The sequence below is a fragment of the Electrona antarctica genome, assembly GCF_951216825.1.
Source record: "Electrona antarctica genome assembly, chromosome: 20".
NCBI classification, from domain to species: domain Eukaryota; kingdom Metazoa; phylum Chordata; class Actinopteri; order Myctophiformes; family Myctophidae; genus Electrona; species Electrona antarctica.
In genome coordinates this window covers 8,862,097-8,887,387 of record NC_136801.1, presented here as the reverse complement: position 1 = coordinate 8,887,387, position 25,291 = coordinate 8,862,097, and the positions used below count along the sequence as shown (strand labels likewise).

The 25,291-nt window shown below is 42.6% G+C and overlaps 1 protein-coding gene across 5 annotated transcripts in view; it reads left to right on the top strand.

Annotated features, from left to right (window-relative positions):
• The window catches only part of mtrr (5-methyltetrahydrofolate-homocysteine methyltransferase reductase), a 47,138-nt gene extending 23,014 nt beyond the window's left edge, over positions 1-24,124 (top strand). For 2 of the 5 annotated variants that reach the window (XR_013788414.1, XR_013788416.1), the window contains exons 12-16: positions 2,917-3,035; positions 12,262-12,354; positions 17,926-18,120; positions 21,984-23,356; positions 23,635-24,124. Coding sequence is in view for 2 of the 5 variants with exons in the window: in XM_079489021.1 (XP_079345147.1) it covers positions 2,917-3,035; positions 12,262-12,354; positions 17,926-18,120; positions 21,984-22,128 (552 nt within the window). In the remaining 3 variants the exon portion in view is untranslated. Of the gene's footprint in view, positions 1-2,916; positions 3,036-4,082; positions 4,226-12,261; positions 12,355-17,925; positions 18,121-21,983; positions 23,420-23,634 lie in introns of those variants that run through there. The other 3 variants (XR_013788415.1, XM_079489021.1, XM_079489022.1) reach the window with 3 other exon arrangements.
• Positions 24,125-25,291: the final 1,167 nt, after the last annotated feature.

The window sequence follows — 25,291 nt, the reverse complement described above, 5'->3', positions numbered from 1 at the left end:
TGACATGCATAGGCTACTGACCCCCATTTAATGCCATTTATATCTGGGACCCCTTTCTTTAAAAAAAAAAAATCTTCCAGGGGCCACAAGGGGGCGCTCCGCGGGCCGCCTATTGGGGAACCCTGTAGGACATAATGGGTAATGTCTGTGACTTTAGTTAGTTAGTCACCCACGTCTCCATATATGGTATCGCCCCTCGTGACATCTTGTGACATCATGGAGACACTTAGATCTCCATATATGGTTTTCCATATATGTCAGTCTGACATCAAACCGACATCAAACCCTCTAATGCCCATATATGGAGATCCTTGGTTTGTCATCAATATTAAGCCCATACAGTATATGGGAATATCAATATATGGCCATACTGTGACAGTCTCATGATGATAACCAGTGTGGTTGCCGCGATGCGAGTCACACTTGCAAATGAACCAAGTGAACCAACACATGGATTTCCATATGTGGAGCTGATAGTCAGCTGATGGTCATGCCAACGCGCCAGCGCTCGGCCAGCAGTCTGCCCCCAGCCAGGCGGATGCGTGCGAGGTCGCTTCTCACCCTCAGGGCCTTAATAATAAAAAGTACAGTATTCCTTCTGAGATGTAGTGGAGTAGAAGTATAAATTATCAAAAAGGACATACTCAAGTAAAGTAAAAGTACCTCAAAGACAAGTTGTACAGGTCAATAAGAACAAGATGTTGTTCTACTAGGGTAGGTCAATAAGAACAAAATGTTGTTCTACTAGGGTAAGTCAATAAGAACAACATGTTGTTCTACTAGGGTAGGTCAATAAGAACAGAATGTTGTTCTACTAGGGTAGGTCAATAAGAACAGAATGTTGTTCTACTAGGGTAGGTCAATAAGAACAACATGTTGTTCTACTAGGGTAGGTCAATAAGAACAACATGTTGTTCTACTAGGGTAGGTCAATAAGAACAAGATGTTGTTCTACTAGGGTAGGTCAATAAGAACAAAATGTTGTTCTACTAGGGTAGGTCAATAAGAACAAAATGTTGTTCTACTAGGGTAGGTCAATAACAACAAAATGGGGTCAGGACCGCCAGAAGAACTTTGGCAGTGGTTTTTCAAAACTTTGTTTGCTAGTTCTTGCACCTCCAAGGTTTTCTGTCAAAGTTCTTAGTTGAATATTGTGTGCGATTTGGTCAGCAGTTCGAGGTGGGTGTGATTTATTTTGTTCATGTATTTCTTTTCCGCAATCTGCCCAAGGCTTCAATCTGCCAGCAGTGGAAACAACAGAGTTTGCCTGGGGAGTTTCCGAGTCACCATAAACACAACCTGTCTGAGCTAGAAGTGTACAACGGTTTTGTGTGAGGTCAACAAGTTCTTGTTCGTTTGGGGTATGCTGCAATCTTCCTGTTGCCAGAAACTTAGAAGGGTGGGTTATTGATGAAATAAGGTGTATTCTGTTGTTGGACTCATACATGAAAGTATTTTTTATTTTTGAGTGGTGCAACCACTCCTATAGACAGCTATGTGTGTCCCTGGCTGTGTCCCTGGGTCCCTGGCTGTGTCCCTGGGTCCGAGCACGGAAATAGCATATTTTCACCACCAAGTGTCACTGTTGTGCAGCCCAACACACCACCAAGTCTCACTGTTGTGCAGCCTCACACACGCACACACACACACACACACACACACACACACACACACACACCGTTTAACAATTTATTTATGTCCACACACAGGGAAAGCATACAGGAACACAAATATGTTAGGTGCAGTAAAGGTTACATTCACAAACTCATGGATATGTCCTCATGATATAACACACATGTCACTTAGCACTCCATGGCCACAAGCAGTGGCAGCTCCGCCATATAGGGCAGCAGAGATGGCACACTTTTGCCAGCCTTTCTGCCTCGTCTTTGGGCGGGCATCCCAAGTTGTCGAAACCCTCTGACAACCAGTCCGACCATAGGAAACAAAGTTCTTAGTCTTGCACTGTTGCTTGGTGTTAAAGCACTCTCTGTAGTTGTTCTCATGCATACGTTTTTTTATTAGTGCCTTTTTGTATGCAAGTTACATAGTCCACAGAAATTGCAAATGCATCCATGCAGGTACTACATTGACGATGGTAGTTACAACGGAGCAGTTTAACGTCATGCCCAGGACACACACACAGGCCAGGAAGGAGAGCTTGTACAGTACAGTACAGTACAGTACAGTACAGTACAGTACAGTACAGTACAGTACAGTACAGTACAGTACAGTACAGTACAGTACAGTACAGTACAGTACGTACAGTACAGCGCCACTCACTTCAGACGGGTCTCCCTTTTTGGGTTATTGTTGATTAGCGGTTCGGTTCTCTTTAATCATCAATCAAGGATTGTTTAACCTTAAGCCTTTAATCCCTGTATACTTTGTTGACCAGGGTCCCCCAGCGGTCTAAACTTGGTCCCATCGTTTTTGTTTTCTCCCTCAGGCTCTACACTAAATCTCTTAGGCAATAATAGGTGATCTCGCATCACGTTGCGAGTGCGACCCATTGTGAGCTTGTAGATCTGCTATTCCCGCAAAATGTTTTGCCGAATGATCACCATAATCACCTATTCAACATACCCAGAATAGGGATTCTAATTGGTTTCAAGTGGATAATATGGTTTTATCCGGAAGAGGTCGACTTCTACTGGCCTTCATTATAAATCAGAAAATTATTCTCCTATGCTCTTATTGATTCTAAGAGCATAAATGACATAAAAATAAATGAAACCTGACAGCCATATCCTGCCCAGTTTCCAGGGGGACCTCTTGGGTCTCCTCACCGGTGTATTGTTTTGGAATAGGTCCATTAATTTCGATCATTTCGATCATTATATGTGGAGGTTTCTCATTATCGCAGTAATTTCTTCTAATTGAACGTAAATGACTTCTAATGATTTCTGACCCCAGATCCGCACGAGTCTCCGACCGAACTGCACCTTCCGACCACCCTCTGACCCGTCGCTGCCCTTCGTTATGGTGGGACCAGGAACAGGAGTCGCACCCTTCATTGGCTTCTTACAGCAAAGGTACAGCTGTTTGAAGAGCACGTATTGTTTGTAGCTGTAGGACGAAGTGGGGCATTCATTTGTAACGGTCAGATATTTATATCACAAGTTAAAATTTCACGGGGTATTAATGATCCTCCTTAACCCATTTTGGGCGGGAACCCCTTTTGGTGTTAGCGCGGCACCGAGTGCCACGCTACGAGCTTGTAGATCTGCTATTTTTGAAAAATCGTGAACATGTGGCGCAATTCTTTGAATATATATTCTTTCAGAGCGTTTTAAAACTCAAATCTTTGCTTCTGGGGGGGTCCCTGAAACTACATATTTTCAGATGGGGGTCGGCAGCCAATTACAGATAATTTTGGGGTCCTTGACATGAAAATGTTTGAGAACCACTGACATAGAAACATACATTATTTGTATAATCCTCTCTCAGGTCTAAATGGGTTAAGATAAAATGTACATGTTTCAACAACGTAGCAACCAATGCATGCTTTACGTTACGTATAAACCAATGACACCAACACAGAAGTAATGTCTCAGAATAAATAGTTTATCTATATGAAATAAATAAACAATTGCAATCAGTTACAACACAGTTCATGACAGGTTAAACATTTGTTAACCCAGGGGTTCTCAACCCGTGGGTCGCGACCCTTCGGGGGGGATGCCAAATTATTTTGGGGGGTCCCCAAATAATTTAAAAAAAAAAGAAACTTTTTCTTTTTCTTTTGCAACTGAATGGCTAGAAAATGGAAATGAAGAGTTTACATATAGTACACATAGTACATGCACCTTCCCTAATGATTATATCTGGTTTCAGTATTTATTTATGGTGTTTGTCTCTATTATTAAGGTTATTGTAGCAGTCAATTTATATTGGGGGTCGGGAGGGGGTCCCAAGACATTGCCAAAGCATTTCCGGGGGTCCCCGGCCAAAAACGTTGAGAACCCCTGTCCTAACCGAACGCACCATTCCGTGCCTCTCACGCATGCTCACTCTTATTGTTCGTATTGTTCCTTGATGTTCCTTGATGTCCCTGACGCTCCAAACCCGAAATAATAAAGTTAATCCAAACGTGAAGATGATCCACCGAACGAAAACGAATCCAACAGAAGTTCTACTGTCCCTCCAAACGGAAACCCAACCGGTACTCCTCGCTGGATACAAACAATCAAACAAAACTCTCACCGGTCCGGAGTAGATGATGGTCCCAGCCGGGTTACACTCTTCAGCCGGTTAGTTGGAACATGGTAGCCTTGGCTATATTCCACCGAATAGCATTTAGACAAGATTATTAAAGATCAAACATGATCAGGTCTCACGTGGGCTCCCTGCTCGTTTGTCTGTCTCCACTTGTCCGGAGCCGGCGACTTCCGTGTGTTTTAATCACGTATGTGTCACGGCCCGTCAATCGATCAATCTCCCTCTCAACATTGACATTGACTTTGACATTTAATGTTGACTTAATATGTGATAAATGATTATTTTAAAAATAATGCATTAATTCATATTCATGTCATTGACATTCAAGTGATGTCAAGTGAAGATAATCTGCATATATTTTGAATCAACAATTGCAAAAGACTTGGCTTAATGCAACACAAACGTCGGCGTGTCCTGGCGCTCCGTGGACGGCCGTTAATCTGGCAGACAGGGCTGTGAACACGTCAGGGATTATACCGGGTGCTTCAGTTGTCCCAGCAGGAATAAATCAAGCCCTCTCCAAAGCCACCGTTTATGACTTCATCTGTAATGAACAACCACGGGTCAGGTGAGAGCAAAGAGACGTATTGATTTCGACGTAAAGAGTTCTAGGGGGTGGTGAGGGTGTTAATGTAAATCATGACTAGTAATTGCTGAGGAGGTGAAGTGGGGATATTGACTGTTGGCTGCCTGCACTATGTCCTATATGCTCTTCCACCAATCAACTATGCATGCATAATATACACAACAAAAGGCTTACTACAATAAGGTTATGAATTGATATCATGTACGGTAAAACAATGGTTAGAGTTATAGAGTTGCGCCTCCTAATATTACTGTCGTATCATCTTGACATTAAAGCCCTGTAAAATGCATCTTTATGAATAAGTATGTGTCAGAGAGGGGGCCAGAGAAATCTTGCAATGAATGATTGCTTTACAACAGCAATTCTCGTTGGACGGCTTTCCAATGACAATTGGATGGGTTAACTTAGGCCACGTTTAGACGATGACGGACTCGATGCCTTATTCTGCATCTAGAAGGAGGCACGAACGAACGCACGTGGTGCTTGTTTACATCAGCCGATGTGAACAGAGCCATGACATCACACATTTTGAGGATTTCATGTTGCCATGGAGACGCCAGGTGCAGCGTTTTCAATGATTTCCACTCTGGAAGGTATACACTTTGTTGCTTTTTCAACCCCCGATAATGCAGTTGCTTTAGAGACCGTTGCCGTGTAAACGACAAACAAGTTTTTTTACCAGTAGCACAGAAGAATGAGTAAATGTTTGTATTATGCACTTTATTTCCAGTAAAAGCAAAGCAAAATGAATGCAACTTGTGGACATTGAAATGCTTCATGCCTGCGTAAGCCTACACCCATGGGTGCATCAGTGGGTTTGTCAAGGAACTGTTTGAAAGCCGACAAACAGCACTTATAACACAAGGCATAAAGAAAAAAGAAACGATCCGGTCACTCAAGGTTAAAATGAGGAGGAAAGCCTTTATTAGGGACCAAGAAGTCACGCAGTGACTTTGGTCACTTATTGTTTTTGTGTTTAGTTTTCTTCTCCTTCTTCTCCTTCTTCTTCTCCTTCTTCTTCCGCCAAAAATAGCTGTTCTGACTGAATGGTGCAGTCGGTTTTCGCGAAACGCGGTAATCTGGTAGAGGGCCATTTCAAACGGTGAATATGCGAAGCCCAAGACAATTGGCCAAATGGTGGCGCTATAGCGCTCAATTGAAAATGCTAACTTTTAACGTGCATAGCTCATGAACCGTTTGACAGTTGGCAATGACACTTTGATACCCATATGCGTCTCCTCATGCTGAACAACTTTCGTGTTCTGACTTTTGACCTCTGACCTTTAGATCACCCGCCATTTTGAATGATATGATCAGTACTTCTTCTCCTTCTCCTTCCGCCAAAAATAGCTGTTCTGACTGAACCGTGCAGTCGGTTTTCGCAAAACTTGTCAACATGATAGAGGACCATGCCAAACGGTGACTATGCGAAGCCCATCACGATTGGCCAAATGGTGGCGCTATAGCACTCAATTGATGCAAAACTTGCAAACTTGCAAACTTTGAACGTGCATATCTCATGAACCGTTTGACCGTTGGCAATGACACTTTGATACACATATGTGTCTCCTCATGCCGAACAACTTTTTTGAGCCAATGAAAATTGCGCACGCACACACACACACACACACTAAAGTTTGAGTACTTATGCTGAACTAACACTGAATGATTTTCCTGTTAACAATGGAGTAACTGATTGTCTCCGTGTAGCTCAGTCAGTCGAGCTCTTGCCCTTGGACCGCAAGGTTGTGTGTTCAAATCCAGCTACTGACAACTCAGCTTGTCAGTCTTATTTGTACATATTGTTGAACGCCCTATGGGCTATATCAGTGAGATCAATAACTTTAAAGACTGGTGTGATAATAGCCACCTTATGTTAAACACCACAAAAACTAAAGAGATGATCTTCAATCCAAATCCATGGTTATGAACGATTGGCTGCCTAACACACACACGCATGCAGCCACGCACGCACGCACGCACGCACGCACGCACGCACGCACGCACGCACGCACGCAGGCAGGCAGGCAGGCAGGCAGGCAGGCAGGCCTAAAATGAGGACACACCTTCTTGTTACCAAATCACTGAATGGTTTTACTGTTTACAATATAGTCACTGATTGTCTCTGTGTAGGTCAGTCAGTAGAGCTCCCGCCTTTGGTCCACAAGGTTGTGAGTTCAAATCCCGATACCGACAACTCAGCTCGTCAGTCTCATTTGTGCATGTTGTTCTTATTGCGCATTGTTCTTCTTCTATCTTGGTCCCGCTTTATCGCTGCTTGCAGCTATATTTCAATATTGAATCTGTCCATTTTCAATTGTAACCTTGCATTCATTTCCTCCGTTTTATAAACCTGCTTCAGTCTCTTTTCTTTCAGAAAATAAATGACTGACATGACAGGCACAATAACCCGAATAAATAATGTACTATGGCCAAAACGGACCATATACAGTTTTTGAGTTGTGCAACCACTCCAAGGAATAGCAATGTCCGTGTTCACCTAACTAACTATGTGACCACTGTCACTATGAGCACGAGTACCAATGAGTACCAAAAGTGGCGCTGTTGTGCCAGAAACAGAGAGAGAGAGATAGTGCTGCACTGCTGCCTGCTAATGAGAGACAGAGAGAGAGAGAGAGAGGGGGGGGGGGGGGGGAGTGGCACCACTCAGTTCACACGGGTGTGATTTTAATATATATGTTATACTTAAAAAAATGTGTATAAAAACAACTGCAGATCTATACAAGCTCATAACGCGTCACATCTCAATGTGAGCTTCAGCCAGAGAGGACATGTTCTGGTGGACAGGACGCTGATTAATAACCACGCACCACGGGCATGGAGACTTTTATTTGGTCCCCCCTCCCCCACTTCTTTAATCGTTTGAATTATAATTACACCACGGCCGAGTGGCCACATCTTTTAGAGTCCTTATGGTACCCTTATGGACACTTGCTGCGCCCAATATACAGGTCTGTGTCTGATCAAATAGGCTGCCTGCTATAGTCTCAACCATGTCTGGGTGAATTTACTTCTCTGTCAGTCGTTTTCTGTTCTATTCTGGAGTTTAAATTTGCTTTGATGCCTACTATAATAAGCCTAATGTCCTATGATATCAAATCATTGATCTTTTCCACAAATGCTTTGAGTAGCCACAACACGTTATTGTAGAAATGTCACATGGTACAAGTCCAAATGAAGCTGCATGGTAAGATAATATATTGTGTCCTGTGAAAACAACGTTTGTGAGAGTGAGTGCGAGTGCATGCATACAGAGAGAGATGCAGAAAGAGGGAGAGATTGGGAGAGAAAGGGAATATTCAAGTGTACAGTATGTATATTAGGGCTGTCTCCGACTAAGGATTTTTATAGTCGACTAGGATTGGCCAAATCTTGTCTATAGTAAACTATTATATATTATTGTGGGGGCTGGTGAATGATACAGGTATGGTGTGTGTGATATGAAATGTGAGCTATAGTTTACCATAATCACAGTGTTCCATAATCCAGTCACTTTACTGTAGAACTGAGGTGTGTGTGTGTGTGTCTGTGTCCAGCTCATATATTGCTCGTTAATGCATCAAGGCAAAAAAAAATCTGCAACTGTCAAATAGGTCTTCTACATGTATTTTATCTAATAAAATTACATTTTTGTGGCACCAGCATGTCACCCTAGACACAATTTGGCCCTTGGGGAAAACTAATTGGGGAACTCTGGGGGTGGGGGGGGGGGTGCTTAATGTCTGATAACATACAGTATAGTTGCTTGGTTTCTACCGATAAATCATGATATATAACCTATTTTTTCAAACTATTTGTTAATTAATACAACAAATTAGGCCAATCTCTAAGTCGAATCATGCAACAAAAAAAAAACCTAAAAAACATTGACTAATCGACTAAGAGATGGGTAGTTTAAGACTCATTCCGATCGATTATCCGACTAACCGAGGTCAGCCCTAATGTATATCGGACACTAATCTCTCAAGGTAGATTCAGAGCTCTGCAACAAATTCTAAACTGATGGGTTCCCAGATTGATCAGACACTGACCGTATAAACAGTTTAGGCTCTTCTAACCTCAGCCAAGTGGCTTATTATCTTTACAATTACATTTCTCAAAATAAATGATAACGGTAAATGTTTTGTGGTTCATTGATATCTGCACGGGACCTAAAAAAGATATTCCCTCTCTACTGCCTATCTGGCATTAGTCAGACTACGCTACTTCAAAGAGACTAATTTTCTCTGGGAGGAGGAAGCCATGTGAAAGCATCTATCAAGTACATCTTCTTAGAGTCTCCATCTTCCTTCCTTGCCGTCTTCCTATCTCCATCGATGTCTCTCTCTCTTTGTCTGTGTCTCCTGCCAGCTGTGCATTGTGTGTCAGCGCAACGTGAAAAGCTGTCATGGGGCACGGCGGTGTACACAATGTGACTCGAGATTCCAAACAAAGAACCGGCTGCTGATGCTGCATTTTGATAAGAGATAACAATCACCATTTTGTCAGCAGGATGATGTATGCTGCCTCAAGGTCCGAGCTAGCAGGAAAACGACACAGGGACACTTCCATGCTCCAATCTCTAAGCCATGCACGCATGTGTGCGCGGCACGCACACACAGCACACAGCACACACACGGCACAACACACACACACAGTCACACCTCCACCTTTGTCAATTGATGCCTGTTTTAGCTTTTGTCCGTGCAACTGTATACTTTCCCCATTTTCAACTGTTTTAATATTTTGACACTTGCTTTGGTAATGTAAACGGATGTTTTCTCATGCCAATAAAGCTCCCTTGAATTTAATTGCTTGTTTTAGAAACTCCTTTGTGCTAGTTTGTAGCTATATTAGTAACAAGTGTAAGTAGGGTGAAACAGCTGAAAGGTCAAGAGTAGACGCTTGAGCTGCTGCTATCTGGAGATGTAGAGAAGACCCTGGGCAGTCTGGTATTGATTTCAGTCTGAGTGTATATATGAGTAATGGTGGGGCATGAGATTCTCACAATCTGGATATTGGGAAACCTTTCTATGTAGGCTGTAGTGCCTATAGTTGAAGGGATATCATTAAGCTTTTATAACATTTACCTTTTACTTTTTTTTTAGCAACGTGTGTGTGTGTGTGTGTGTGTGTGTGTGTGTGTGTGTGTGTGTGTGTGTGTGTGTGTGTGTGTGTGTGTGTGTGTGTGTGTGTGTGTGTGTGTGTGTGTGTGTGTGTGTGTGTGTGTGTGTGTGTGTGTGTGTGTGTGTGTGTGTGTGTGTGTGTGTGTGTGTGTGTGTGTGTCCAACTGTCCATTCATCCGTCAAATGGCTGATTATAATTGGAGTGTGGTGCACATGTGTACTGTATTGTGGCGTGCTGAATGCATTGTAAAGTGGACATGCAGAGAAGTAAACATGTATATGGAATGCACTGTCAAGGCAATTGTGAGTTGTTGTGTGCAAGGTTTGTTTGTTTATCCTTTCATTGACTTTTGAGACTCTCCCACGGTGGATCACAGAGTATTAGAGCACACCACATAAACAGGCCCACGGTGGATCACAGAGTATTAGAGCATACTGTACCACATAAACAAAGCTACTGTTCTACCCACAGCCGTCCTGGGTTAGAAACTCAACCTGGGGCCATTGGCGTGCACAGATAGACACTAGGGGGTGCCCCTTTCCTTCTGGACAAATGTGCCTTTTGAAGAAAAAAAATATATTTTTTATATTTTATTTGTTTACAGTGTACACTGTACAGTATGTGGGCCATGGTGACATTGATCAATTCTTGATAAAAAACTTCTAATATATGATTTAGGCCCCAAAATCTATAAATCTCACACTATTAAGGCAACTGGCCGGTTCCACACGCTGCACAAGGTGCCCTTTTTTCACTTGAGCACCTGCCCCTCTAAATGTCTGTGCACGCCACTGCGTCCTGGGGCTCTTTACTGCATGTCATCCCCCTTTCTCTCTTCCACCTTTCCTGTCTTCTCTATTCACGGTCTGTCTGAAATAAGAGCACTAAAGGCCAAAAATGTATATTTACATCAGTATATAGAAGTAATCACGAGTGTTAACCATGTCATCCATTGCGATTTCCTTCCACCCGCTGTTCACTCTGAATGCCACTGAAAGGTGACCGCCCCCAAATGGAGTGCACTGGCAATGCTGCTGTCCCCTCTGGGACTGTGTTGCAGACCGTTCAGTGTTGGCTATGCAATGTAATTTGTATTCTGGAGATGACGGCTTGTGTGGTCTGCTCAGAATGGGATCCTGGTTTTTCATATTGGTATTGATCCCTCCGGGGCAGGGCGAGGAGAGGAGATAGACGGAGCCGCTAAAATGAGTTTACTTGGGGGGCTGTTTGCACATCTGAAGAATCTCATCCAGGATGCTAATGGTTGGGGATCAGAGGGTTCCCGAGCAGCTCTGCCATGCAGCCTGACCCCATTCTACTAGCACAAAGTTGAGACAAACTTACGTGTACAAAAACTGTCAACTTACCTTCAAATTCAATGAGGCGAGGCTCTGTGTAGTATGCTTATTCAGACCGGACACAATTTTTGTCCCGCCACAGAATAGCTGTCAACACTCTTCTAATACCTTTTTAGGTACCATACAACTCAATTGTGTGACACTCGGCTTCCATTTTGTTATTGTGACCACAGAGAATTCAGCACTTTCTAGAGGTGGGGTGGGGAGTGGGGGCGACAACAACCTGAGTCATTCAGTATAAGAATGGCGCAGGTTGGGGAGCAGTGGAAGCAGACGTCTTATCCTCAAGGTGCAGAGACACGGCACAAAGGCCCCAAATCTCCATGCCTCTCTGTGACCCATTGTACCCTGTTGGTAATTTCAGCAACATTCCTGTCTCTTTTTATCCTTTTCTCTCTCTTTGCATCCTTCTGTCCCCCTTTGCCAGATGGGGATAACGGATAAGGCCTGGCCCTTCGGAGGGTCAACTGACTGATGGCATTGTACAAGGTTGGGGGTCAACTGTTGTTATCTGCACGGTGCTGTCACCTTCCCAGCAGGTGTGCATCGCAGATAGCAGCATCCTTGGTGCCGGGTGCCATCACGCTGCCATTATTTGCAAAGCATTCTGGGAGCCATGCCAGATTTCCGGGCCACAAGAGGAATAGCTTTTACGGTGGTTTCACATGCAAGTGTAGTTGAAAAGACACGCCTGTGTGCATGCACACGTGTCGTGTACTGCCGAGGACTTGAGCCAGTTTAGCAGCAGTTGATGGTGATGCGATCCATCTTGCTGTTTGTGGGTAATTTAATAATAGTAATAACCTCATTGCAATTTGCAGCACACACACTCATTCCTATGCATTAGGAAACTGTGGTGCTTGGTTGATTGTCTCTGCAGACAGAAGTTAAAGGACTCTTTTTCTCTCTCCAGTCTAGCTGTTTCTTAATATTGATTGAGCACTGAGATACTCTCTAATTGCCTTTTAGGGAGAAGGAGAGGCAGATGAAGCCTGAGGTGCCGTTTGGTGAGACCTGGTTGTTCTTTGGCTGTCGCCACAAAGACAGAGACTACCTTTTCAGGTAAGTTAAATTTATGTCCCTCTAGTGTGACAGTGAGTAGACACCAATGATTGATATGCATGCACGCACGCACACACACACACACACACACACACACACACACACACACACACACACACACACACACACACACACACACACACACACACACACACACACTGCTTTTAGAGCGCACCTCCAAAATGCTTTCACTCCTATAGAAGATGGGAAGAGTTCTACTGTATGTCGGTGAAATGCTATTTCTCCTGCAGCTTCCTCGGGTCCTGGCAGCTGCAACCATAGACATATATAAAGGCTAGATGGCTCAAGGCGGAGTCTCTGACGTAGTTCACCCGGCGGCCATCTTGCTGAGGGGCTACAGTACAGTATGTTCTATGGCAGCTCAAACAAAAATAGTCATAACTCTCTCAAATCTTGACGGATTTACAAACTGGTTGGTTTATTACAAACGTTGTCAACATGGCTATGATTCAGGACGCTTATCTGCTTAACACCCTCCGCGCCATTGCCGACGATTAAAGTCAATTGAAGCCTAATTTTGATAGTGACGCTTATCGCCATTGCCGACGGCCTCCGGCAATTGAGCTTTTATAGCGCGTTCGATTGCTCGAGCCAAAATGCTACTCACGTTAGCCGGTTAGCTAGCTGTGTTGTTAGCACAGAACTGGATCGCCCATCTTAGATCGTCGTCGCCATAAGCATCCATTCTATCCATTTCTTTCAATCGCCTGTAACTCCTATTCCTTGTCCCAGATGGCATTTTTGGTCAAAACAGCGTTTCTTTGACGGCACAGAGCTGACAATCTAGAGCTCTCCGGAGCTCCGGCCTGGATTCACTTTGTAAACAAGGCCCATCCAGCTGTGTGAAAACTCCTAACGTAGGACTACCGGTTGTGGACCGGAAATGGCGGATTTTCAAAATAAGAGCTCAAATTAAAAAAATGCTGGCGTGAATTAGATCCTAATTTTTCAATAAATGATAGCGGTCTAAGTGTTAATTTAAAAAAAAGAGCGTCGTATAAAAGCATATAAGTATGCGGACATCTCTGACGTTTATAACAAACCAAAATCGGTTGACAATTGAGCAAGTTATGGTTATTTATAAAGTACATGCCCCATAGACTAGAATGTTTTGCTGCCCCTCGGTTAGATGGCCGCCACGTAGCAACGTCGCTCTCCATTGGCCAGAGCGCGGGTGAGCCATCTAGCTTTCCTATGGCTGCAACCCATGACTTGCACAGCCTTGTGTAGGCCACCCAGCCTGGTGCAGTTCTGCACTCCACAGAGCACCCCTCTCTAGTTACTTATTACTTACTTGGGCGGCTGTGGCTCAGGAGGTAGAGCAGGTCGTCCAATGATCCCTGGGTCGGCGGTTCGAATCCCGGCTCCTCCTGTCCACATGTCGAAGTGTCCTTGGGCAAGACACTGAACCCTACATTGCCTCCAATGAGTCGGTCGGTGTAAGCTTGCCACCATTGGTGTGTGAATGTGGGAAGTGAGGACGCTGGCGTCGACTGTTCGCCGCTTCACCTCCCAATGTATGAATGAATGAACCATTGTAAAGCGCTTTGAGCACTTGGAAAAGCGCTATGAAAATGCAATTCATTATTACTTATCAGTTCACAAGGGTTAGAATCAGTGCAACCTAGTCTCTCCTTCAGACTGTTCACCTTATCCTACAACTAAAAGGGGGTGGGGGGCTTTGGATATCATATCATATAGCACTAGTCTAGCATGCACGTTGACGTGGAATGTGGCCCCATTACTGTAGAACAGTGGTTTTCAACCAGCGGTCTGGAGACCACCAGTGGTTCTTGAGGGGTTGCCAGGTGGTCCCAAGCTAAACGATGGAGACTTGTTAACCAAATGCACCCTTGGATTATAGATCTTTAACTCTTGAGAGCGTAAATTGGTTTCATTTTACACTTTCAAGAGTTACATTAGTGTTAAACATCTGCATTACATAATTCATCAGAAGTCTACACAATTAGAGAATGTAAAATAATTGTTATGTTCAACGTTTCAATACAGCATGGACAAATCTTTATCCATGACAACAAATATAAGTCTGAGAGACTAAATCTCATCAAATGGTGGTCCGTGGCTCACATGTCGAATAATTAATGGGCCTTGATATGAAAAGGGTTGAAAACCACTGCTGTAGAACTAATATAAGGGCCGATTCATACTCCTATTTTAGAGCCAAATAAAAGTCGGTTCGGCTCTGTAGAGCCTACAAGTACAATGTGACGTCATTTGAGGTTTGGCGGGGCGGGTACCGTCCTAAAGTCGGCTCTTCAGTGCTACGGAAAATTTCTGACGAGCCGAAATCATTTCGGCATGTAAATGTATGAATCGGCCCTAAAACCTAACCTCATACTAACCTAATGGTCTGAATAATGCAATGGCAGAATTATGAGCAGACCCCTCCAACGATTTCACCCGGCTCGTAAATGGCCGCATTGTCACACACACCTGGCATCCACGGATCCCTTGGCTGACGTCCGCGACGACCTGCCTCACACAAATTATATTTAGGGACGTGCCCATACCAAGCTGATTTCCGACTGCATGGCTACTGCGTTGGGTCGCTGAAAACAGATCAGTTGTCCCCTTTAACGATGGCATACTTATGTCGTTCACAACTTCGTTCTATTCACGTCAACTACGATCGTCACTCTTAACAACTCTCTCCCCCAGACTGTGTGTCTCACCAGCTGTGCTCAGTCAAGACAGTGGCACAGAGCACATGACTCAAAGTCTGCAAATACCTTGAGTGCACACCTCCCCCCGGCATGGAATTCTTGGTCAAACATTAATTATTCTTAATTCACACTGGCTAAATGCTGATTGACCGGTGTACCCAGTCAATGGTAGACATGTAATCAGAAACCAATTTCTGTCACAGGATTAAACGGCATGCATGGATTAACATCTTTAATCACAGAGGAACAGATCATAGAAGTCCTTGTTTGTTCTCTCGTGTTTCCTCTATCTCTCTGTTGAATCGCCGACTCACAGCCAGGTAGCTTTGTGTTTGTTCCCAGCAGGGTTTTGTCGATAAGTGGGAATATCTGATGCACACCCCCTGCAGTGTTGACCAGTGTGATTATGTCCGTCTGTTGTATGAGTCAGTGAGGATGTGTTTTCACTTTGCATAGATGGGAATACAAAAAAATATATACACCTGCAGCAGGATGAAGAGAAGAAAAACAATCCCGGATTGGTTTCATGTCGGAGAGCATGAAATCAACCCTGGACCTCGCCGCAAGGGTGGTATCCAATTATATATTTTTTATATTTAATAATGGATAAATTCAGTGTATCTGGCTTTTGATGTAAAACAATAATAAGTGCTGAGAAATCTTATGACAGAATGTGCACTAGCACAATCGACTCTGAAAACTACACATGTTCAATTCTCTGTAGTGTTCACTCACACAGCCTTCTATCCCATTTTGGGCGGGAACCCCTTTTGGTGTTAGCATTATGTTGTGCTTTAGCTATTGAAAAATAGCAGATCTACAAGCTCATAGCGCGGCACCAAGTGCCGCGCTATGAACTTGTATGTCTGCTATTTTTTTAAAATCGAAGAACGACTGACATAGAAACATAGATTTTTCAGAAAACTGTCAGGATGTAGAAGACATTTTTAGAATCTGATCTCAGGTCAGAATGGGCTCTTCTAGGCTCCAGGAATATTGCCATGGGCTGTTCTCAGACAGCATGGACCAGGTCTAGCGGTGGGAGCCCTGCGACTGTTGTGGTATAGGTATATCAAAACCCATATTATTAGAACCAATAACCGTAGGTTAACCCATTTGTAAAAAACTTAAATGCAAATTATGAAACTTAACATGTAAATGTAAAGCACCGAAATAAACTATTCATTCATTATTCATTCATTTAGGCCTGACATCGAAATAAAAAAAACCTTCGCTCTGAAAGAATATATACCTATTCAAAGATTTGTGCCGCATTTTTACGATTTTTCAAAAATAGCAGACCTACAAGTTCATAGCGCGCCACTCGGTGGCGCGCTATGAGCTTGTAGATCTGCTATTTTTCAATAGCTAAAGTATAACAGAATGCTTGAAACACCAAAAGGGGTTCCCGCCCAAAATGGGTTAATTGAAAATGCATCTTTAATAATTGTTCATTAATCGTAATCGAGGCAAAGGTTTGAAATAATCGTGATATTGATTTGAAGTCCTATCACCCGGCCCTACCAGAAAGTACAACCATAAGTCTATATCGTCACTGGTAGATATGACAGTCGGTGATTATTGAGAGGCAAATGCCATGGTATCTCATCTATTCATTTTTACTTTCAAAAATACTTTGAAATGGAGAACCCTAGTTACTGTAGCAGATGGACTAATAACCAGGAGTTGTGATAGGCGTATGTAAGAATGTAGTCAAAAAAAGTTTGGTGGGATTTTTATAATGACTACCCAGCTAAAGATACATGTATCTCAGTTTCCAATTCTGGACTGCAACTAAATGAAAGTGACAGAACAAAGGCAACCACAGCACTAATTTCTACCCTTTGTATTCATACCGTGGCATTCATGTATTATTGAAAAATGCCCAAGTCTAGAGGTTACTGCAAAACAAGACTACCCAGGAAAAGTGCGTGCGTGTGTGCGTGCGCGATGACTGATGTGCATAACAGTGACTGAACTTTGCATATGAAAACCCATTTTTGCCAAGCTGAAATATGTGGTTCTTACCAAAGAAATCAGATGGGACATCTATAATGGATGACTGAAGCTATAATCCAGAAACGCTACTTTTCTACCTCAGATTTGAATCTCCTGTGCAAGTGCTGACATTTTTACCACTGAGCTAATACAGCCTGCCTGTTTGCTCAGGGCAGAAATTGAATTTTGACCTTCAGGCAGTATACCACTTGTCAAACCAGTCACGGGACCTATAATGTATGTCTCAGTAGAACCACATTGATTGTATAAGTCATATTGTAACATACCTTACCATACAGATTGTATGTAAACATTGTAATTGGACGTTACATAGTGCATCTTTGATTGATTGATTGAAATTTTAATTTCACAGTATGCAGAATGGGTACATTTCAAACGAAAGCACAAGTCAATACAAAAACTGTTACTGTGGACGACACCATGATTAATTACATTACACTTGTTTACAACAGGGTCCACCATTTTCAATTCATCCGAACATTTTAGAGACGTACAGTATGGGGGAAAATGGTGTGTGTGTGGGGGGGGGGCTCAGACTTTATTTACGGGCGCCAGTTTCGATTATCTTTGAACTGCTTACGTATATCATTTTAGAGTAGAAAATTTGCTGTGAACCAGAGAATGTTCCCCATAATATGGGTAACAAGATTGACATAATAATGGTAATAAATGTACCATTTGCCAAGTTTATTACCATAATTATGACTATCTTCATTTGTCTTAACAACATTATCATGATAATCTTTACGCTACAATTTCCATTTTTGGACATTTTGATTCAAAGTGGACATTCCTTTTTAACAGCAAAAGATGCCTCTCCCCACATTCATTCTCTGTTTAACCCCAGAGAGGAGCTTGAGGGCTTTGTGTCCAGCGGTACTCTGAGCCACCTCAGGGTGTGTTTCTCCAGAGACAACCAGGAGGACCAGACCCCCACCGGTCCCCCACCAGGACCCAGATATGTCCAACACAACCTGCTTCTTAACGGCCAACATGTCGCCGACATCCTGCTCAAACAGAACGGCTGCCTCTACGTTTGCGGGTGAGATGGACTGGATAGTGGTAGTTTTAACCCGTAGTTTTAACCCTTCTAAATCAGTAGTTAACCCATTGTGACCTGAGATCAGATTCTAAAAATGTCTTCTAAATCCTGACAGTTTTCTGAAAAAGCTATGTTTCTTTGATTTTTCAAAAATAGCAGACCTACAAGCTCGTATCGCTATGAGCTTGTAGATCTGCTATTTTTCAATAGCTAAAGCATAACATAATGCTAACACCAAAAGGGGTTCCCGCCCAAAATGGGTTAACCCATAGTTTTAACCCTTCTAAATCAGTAGTTCACACTCTTTCAAGATTTTTCAAAAATGTTAAAAGAAATGCAGCAGATGTACAAGCTTCCAGTGTGGCATGAAGTGACACGCTGTGAGCTTGTATATATTTTTGACTGTATCTGTATCTGTATCTAAAATGAATGACGGATACTTCCCTGGTTTTAATGGATTAAATACTGTGTTCTCGTTATAAAACGGTTTACCGCTGATAGTGCATTTTAGCAAATGTAATAATTGTCATAGCCCTATGCAGAGAATCTTTTATTCATCTTTTTTTCACAGTGGATAATTTCAAAGGCGAAAGTAAAACCTGTCATGCATCAACTTGAAAAGTGAAAACTAAAGTGATTGTGCACACATAGCTTTTTGCACGCGGACGCAATTACATTTACTTGAAGAAGATTGTGTCAGAACTTTCAGTCGCTTATCTCATCACAGTCGTTAACACCTTCCTCTTTAGAGACTTCACAGTGTGATTTTGAATACTGCCAGATGTATAACAAAAAAGTTAAAAGCAGGTGCGTAGGCTAAATGCAGCAGGCAAAGCAACATCAATGAAGGAACACACACACACACACACACACACACACACACACACACACACACACACACACACACACTGCCAGCTTGCACAGTACAAGCCGCACAGTTTTATTTATCGAAAGTATGGAACAACCAATCAGAATTGATGTGATCACATCAAGAGATAACAGATTGTGTGGTCACTTTGTGCCCCCCCCCACCTTGTTGTGCATGTACTCTGTGTGTGTACTTGTATTGATTTGGTTTTTGGTTTGTTTTTGCAACTTATTGTTTTTATAGATTTTAATTAATTTTCCGCCCAGGAACGTTTGTCTTGTGAGAAGGATCTAGTGACTTTGTTGTCTCCACCAGGCCGAAGGCATGGGGAGAGAGTATGTTTTGCACTCTGTCCGTGTGTGTGTGTGTGTCCTTCCTTCCGTCCGTCCGTCCGTCCGTCCTTTATCAGCTAATCTCCGGCACTGTTGGCCCGATCAATGCCAAACTTTGCACACACACTCCCTGGATGCCAACGATGAACCTCTGCCCCACATTTTCCAGAACGGCCTGTTATAGCGCCACCATGAGGCAGCTTTTCACATTGTTTACCTAAAACTGCACCAATCTGCGTGATACGTTGCATGCACACTCCCTAGAGGCCAAGGACAAACCTTTGACCTGCATTTTCCGCATCTGCCTTTTATAGCGCCACCAGGAGGCCGACTTTTGTAAAACACATTTTTTTATATTACTCCTCCAGATTCTGTCCAAAAATCTCACAAATCGTTACACAGTATCTCTATGGTCATGTGCTCAAGTCGGATCTGTCCGATATTTCATATTCCATCCTAATTGGCTATAATTGGCTTTCACAGTTTGCAAGATTTCCCCGTTTTGAACAAAAGCCTCAAATCATGAACGCAGCATGCAATTTACGTGAAATCTTTCACACATTTTCTTACTAGGCTGAGGAATATATCCCACCCTTTTCACATTGGCCTGTTATAGCGCCACCAACAGGTTGATTTTTGCAAAACACATTTTTGGAACAAAATGCTTCAAAAACATGTTTATATTAATCCTAAACATTTTGCCAAACATCGTTTATTTATATATATATATATTTTTAAGACAGACAAAATATAAATCACCTACATTCAATACATCAACAACAAAGCAAGTACGAAACAGGCTAACAAAAACAGACAAACAATAGACATAGACACAGAAAAAAGAAGAAGAAAAAAATTGGTTATTTTTGCATTAGTTACCCATTCCCTTTTAAGTTTCTCATGTTCAGTGTCTGTTAAGTGGGTCTCCTGTAGCAATGCTATATGTGCTCTCTCTTTCTTGAGCCATGTTCACATTTTCTTAATCACATGGTTGAGCTCCTTAACATTATTTGAAATTATTTTAATTTTTTACTTTCAATGTTGTATTTGGATTCTAGATGTTTGTGTCCTGTACCTTTTTAAGGTCATTTGACCATTGATTTTTCACAGCACAAGCTGTTATCTCGTGATGTGATGATGCCATATGTCAATTCTGATTGGTTGTTCCATGCCTGTTTGAATGTCAGTAGTGATCTGTCTGCTTGTCTGTATCATGCCTGAAGAAGGTGCTTCGATAACTCATTTTGGGCGGGAACCCCTTTTGGTGTTTTACACATTATGTTATAATTTAGCTATTGAAAAATAGCAGATCTACAAGCTCATAGCGCGCCACCGAGTGGCGCACTATGAGCTTGCTATTTTTTAAAAATCGTGAAAATATTTATTTCAGAAAACTGGAGAATGGAGATTTTTTTAAAATTTTGAGGTCAGGCCTAAATGGGATAAACCATGCAAGCTGCTGTGTGTGGATTCCTTCCTTCATTGAAGTCAAATACTGCCAGATGGAAATGTAATTGATGTACTTCCGTGTTGTGTCCACATGGGTGTTAGAAACATGTACATGATGTACATCAATTACATTTTCATCAGGGAGTATTCATTACGGTATGTTGTAACCAAAGGCGAGGGATCATGTATTGGGTCTCGTGAGTCTGTCTCTGAACAGCTTGTCTCAGGCAATACTGGACTGGACCGATCGGTGTGAAATTTTGCACTTTGCCCCTGGAATTCTTGGATCATGATGCTACTCCCCATATCCCAAAATTGCACCTGACAAGATTTTCCACCATTTGGCGTTTTCACACTTTTTGCTTCTACAGATTCTAGACAAATCTCACAAATTGGTACACATACTCTGAAGTCAGGTGATGAAAATGTATCAGTCAGATCTTTCATATTCTATTCCGATCGACTACAATGGATCATTCAATTATGCAGGTCCTGGGTAGCCAAACTGGCCTGGTCGAGCTCTGCCCACTTTTCTAGCATGATTTGACTTGACTTTAGTTATAACAGCCAGCAAGTGCGCAAATGCTCTTAGGAAATAGATATTGCATATTGAGGCAAATTAACAAGAACAGACAGCATGGTAGAAATTTTGAGAAGGGAAAATTAAGGTAGATTAATGTCAGGCAGTCACTGATTAATCACACTGAAAGCTCTGGAATGATGGAATGATGATTGCTCTCGGCAATATCTCTGCTCCGTCATACAAATATATACGTATGTCCACACTAATGCTCTACTGTCTACATCATACATGGGCAACTGGCTGCCCGGGGGCCACAGGCGGCCCCAACCTTCACTTAATGCGGCCCGCAGGTTATTGGAATGCTGATATATTATTGATTTCAGCTAGCAGTTACAATTCCAAACTGGAGTGAGTGTGGAAATATACTGGCCCTCTCCAACTTCAAAGTTGCCCACCCCTGGTCTACATAATACCTTCCTACATACAAAGAGCCTATGCTGTCAGCTCTACACTGAGTGTAGAGCTTTTCTGTACAGTAGAATGTACAGAAAAATGGTCTTTCGATCGGATTTTTATATATATAATTTTTACAATTATTTGCACTCACCAATGCTCCCAATTATGTTTCCAAACCAAGACGGTCATCATTTTGAGCTAAATTGTATTTGATTCACATTCTTTCCATTACCAGGGATGCCAAGAACATGGCCAAGGATGTGAATGACACTCTGATCGAGATGATCAGAGCAGAACTCCAGCTTGACCAATTGGAAGCAATGAAGATTCTGGCAGGACTGAGAGAAGAGAAACGCTATCTCCAGGACATCTGGGGATAAAGACGGATGAGAACATTAATTGTGGGTATTGAAGCCCAGAGGTAGTTTACGCCACCTAAAAGTAACTAAACTGAAATGGATTGCAGCATGCTGGCCTGGGGATATCTGCTAACTACACCCATATTGGTCTGTGTTGTGTGTGAACAGAAATAACCTTGGCCAGGGCATTACCGCTGTTAGATTGGCCCTGTGGTATACTTTTACTGTCGATGAGCCCCCACTCCACCTTCTACTTTCTGGGGGAAAAGCTTTTACTTTCAGCCCATTGTTGATACACTTGAGTGAAAGTGGGGAACAGTGAATCCTCTATGTTGCAACACACAGACATTTAGTTTTTCATTGTGGTTCATTGAACTTGTGATTTTAGCAATTGTTTTATGGTGGATTATGCAGAGGCAAGTTCCTCAACTGAGCTGTTGCCATTATCTCCAAAGTTAGGTAGAAAAGTCACCATGTGATCATCAGAAATTGCCATTTGCTTCATTTATGCATGCTTAGTGATTTAAATCTGAAAGTTATTAATGGGGGGAAAATGAGTAAATTTGTATGCAAAAATGGACGGGTCCCATTCATCGTCATCCAGTTGTACCATATCAAAAGCAAAAATGTACTTCCACCCTTAACCAAGATATGATTATACCGCAGATGGAATTTCCATTTATTTTTCATCACAGGTCAAACTTATGTATGATAGAAGGATCAAGTCAAAGTACATTTTTATAAATGAGGCTGCTGGAGATTAAAATAATTGTCCATGATTTATCATGACAATGATCAATGCCAGTGGTTCTCAAAGCGGTGTACGGGAACCCCAGGGGTCCTTGAGGGGATCCAGGGGGTCCCTGGCTAATTGAGTTAATATAGCATAAACATCTATTTAACCACTTTTAATCCTATATACTGTAGTGCAGGGGTCCTCAATAGGCAGACCGCGGTCCATGACCGGACCGCGGACCACCTCTCTGTTTTTAGTTTTTTTGTATTAAACTTGACAAAATATAAGTGTTCTTTGTGCCTCAACACAATACCTCTCGTTTTGCTGTGAATTTTTGGAGGGGAATATTTGTGAAACATTTTATTTCCATACTCTGCACCCAGTATTGGTTGGTTGGGAGGGGATCCGATTTGTATAAGCTTGTCTTGGTGTGACTGTACTAAAAAATATAGAGCCCCGCTCTCCGCTGGCCGCTGCGTGGCCCGCGCTGCGTGGCATGGGACCGGACCTTAGGCTGAGCTCACACCTTTCATGCAATTCTGTGCTCGTTGGATGCTCGTTGGATGCATGTTGTGTTGTGTCATGGCCGCCCAATGCATTGCCAATGGAGGTCACATGGTTTGACCCAACATTGTGTTGTGTGAGGGGGAGGGGCGCAGTCGTGCGCCCCTCCCCCTCACACAACACAATGTTGTGTGAGGGGGAGGGGAATGCATTGGGCCGCTGGGCGGCCATGACACAACACCCAACGAGCACAGAGAATTGCATGAAAGGTGTGAGCTCAGCCTTAGTCTTTTTCATAAATTATTAGTGGACCTTCAGCATTTCTAGTTGAGGACCCCTGCTGTAGTGTGTACGTTGGCTACGTCAAAATGGCAGATACCGGTATACAAGCTTTTTATTTTAGATTTATTTTGTATTTTTTGTATCTGTTAAAGATTTGGAATATATATATATATATATATATATATATATATATATATATATATATATATATATATACAGATAGCTTCTCACATGCACATCCAGGTGGGCAAGGTATAGATGCCAAAGAGAGAACTTCCCCAGGGAAAAGGAAGGGACCGCACACTCCAGAGACTCAGGACAAGATTTAGTTATGCTTCATTTCTTTATTGCACGACGCGTTTCACCGTTTGGCTTCGTCAGGTGCTTGCATACATATATACACATATATATATATATATATATATATATATATATATGAAAATGTTTGAGGACCACTGCTCTATGCTGTATGTGCGCGTTTGAAACAACTGTAACTCTGCCTTTTCTTATTTTATTTCATTATTAAAACAAATGGTTTCTGAGGTTTTAATCTTTCTCTCTTTATTCCCCGTTTGGGTACAGGTAGTTGTAATGCTTGGAACGTGGTTGCATTGGCTGTTGCTGGAACCGAAAGTATTCTTGGCACCTCAAAGAAGAAATGGAAAATTGTCAGTTCTGAATTCTGATCGAGTAGGACTCGGAGTGATTGTATTTAGAAGTCATTTGATTGCTCAAGGTGACTTTGGTCAGACGATGGATGCGTCGTCTGCTAACTGAAGGCTTTCTGCTCTTCTGAACAGATTTATGTACATAGTTGTGCGGTAGTATTGTGCATGAACATAGCCAAGCTATACGTCGCAGATGTCCCTGAGGGCCCTGGAGAGAGAGGATCCTCAGAATTAAATCTTGACGTTATTTCTTTGGGAGAAAAACATGTTTACAATCTCCTCCACCTGCGCTGCGGACGATGCGTCACTCGCTAATGTTCCAGGTAAACATAAATGGCCATGGAGAACAATATGCAGTGGCGAATAATTGGTTTTATTACGGTTGTCGAATGTAGAGCTATCCTTCTGTTTTTACACATGCACGCGCGCACACACCTCACCACCTTCATCTTTCATTGTCCAGATGCTCCACCAAGACAGAGGAGCAGAGGACAGAATCACAATCATGAGAAAGTGTTTGCATGCTGCACAGTGTAGTTGTTGCACTTAACATCCAGAGGATGTATAGGCCCACTTAGAGCAGAAGAACACTGGAGAAGAACATTGTGTCCTCTAGATAAATGAGAAAAACTAACTTGAGTGGCTAACTAATGGGGTGAGCTTTCATCAAATCTGGCCTCATCTTAAACAAAGTAACACGACCCTGGACTGTTATTAGTGTCAGTGAGTGAAAGAACTCCACAGAGCATCAGTCTTCCCATCCCCATCATCACCCATATTTACATATATAGCCTATTAACATGCCCTCGCCTTCACCTAAATAATGAGCCCCACCTGAAGACGGATCCTGCTGTTTGCCTCCATGTCCATTGGCCACCCAACACCATGGACTGATGAAGTTTTAAATGATGGCTTCATAATTAGAAAGGTTCAAGGTGCCCTTCTGTGCCACACGGCGGAGGCCAAAAGACAGAGCTGATCGCAGATAGAATAA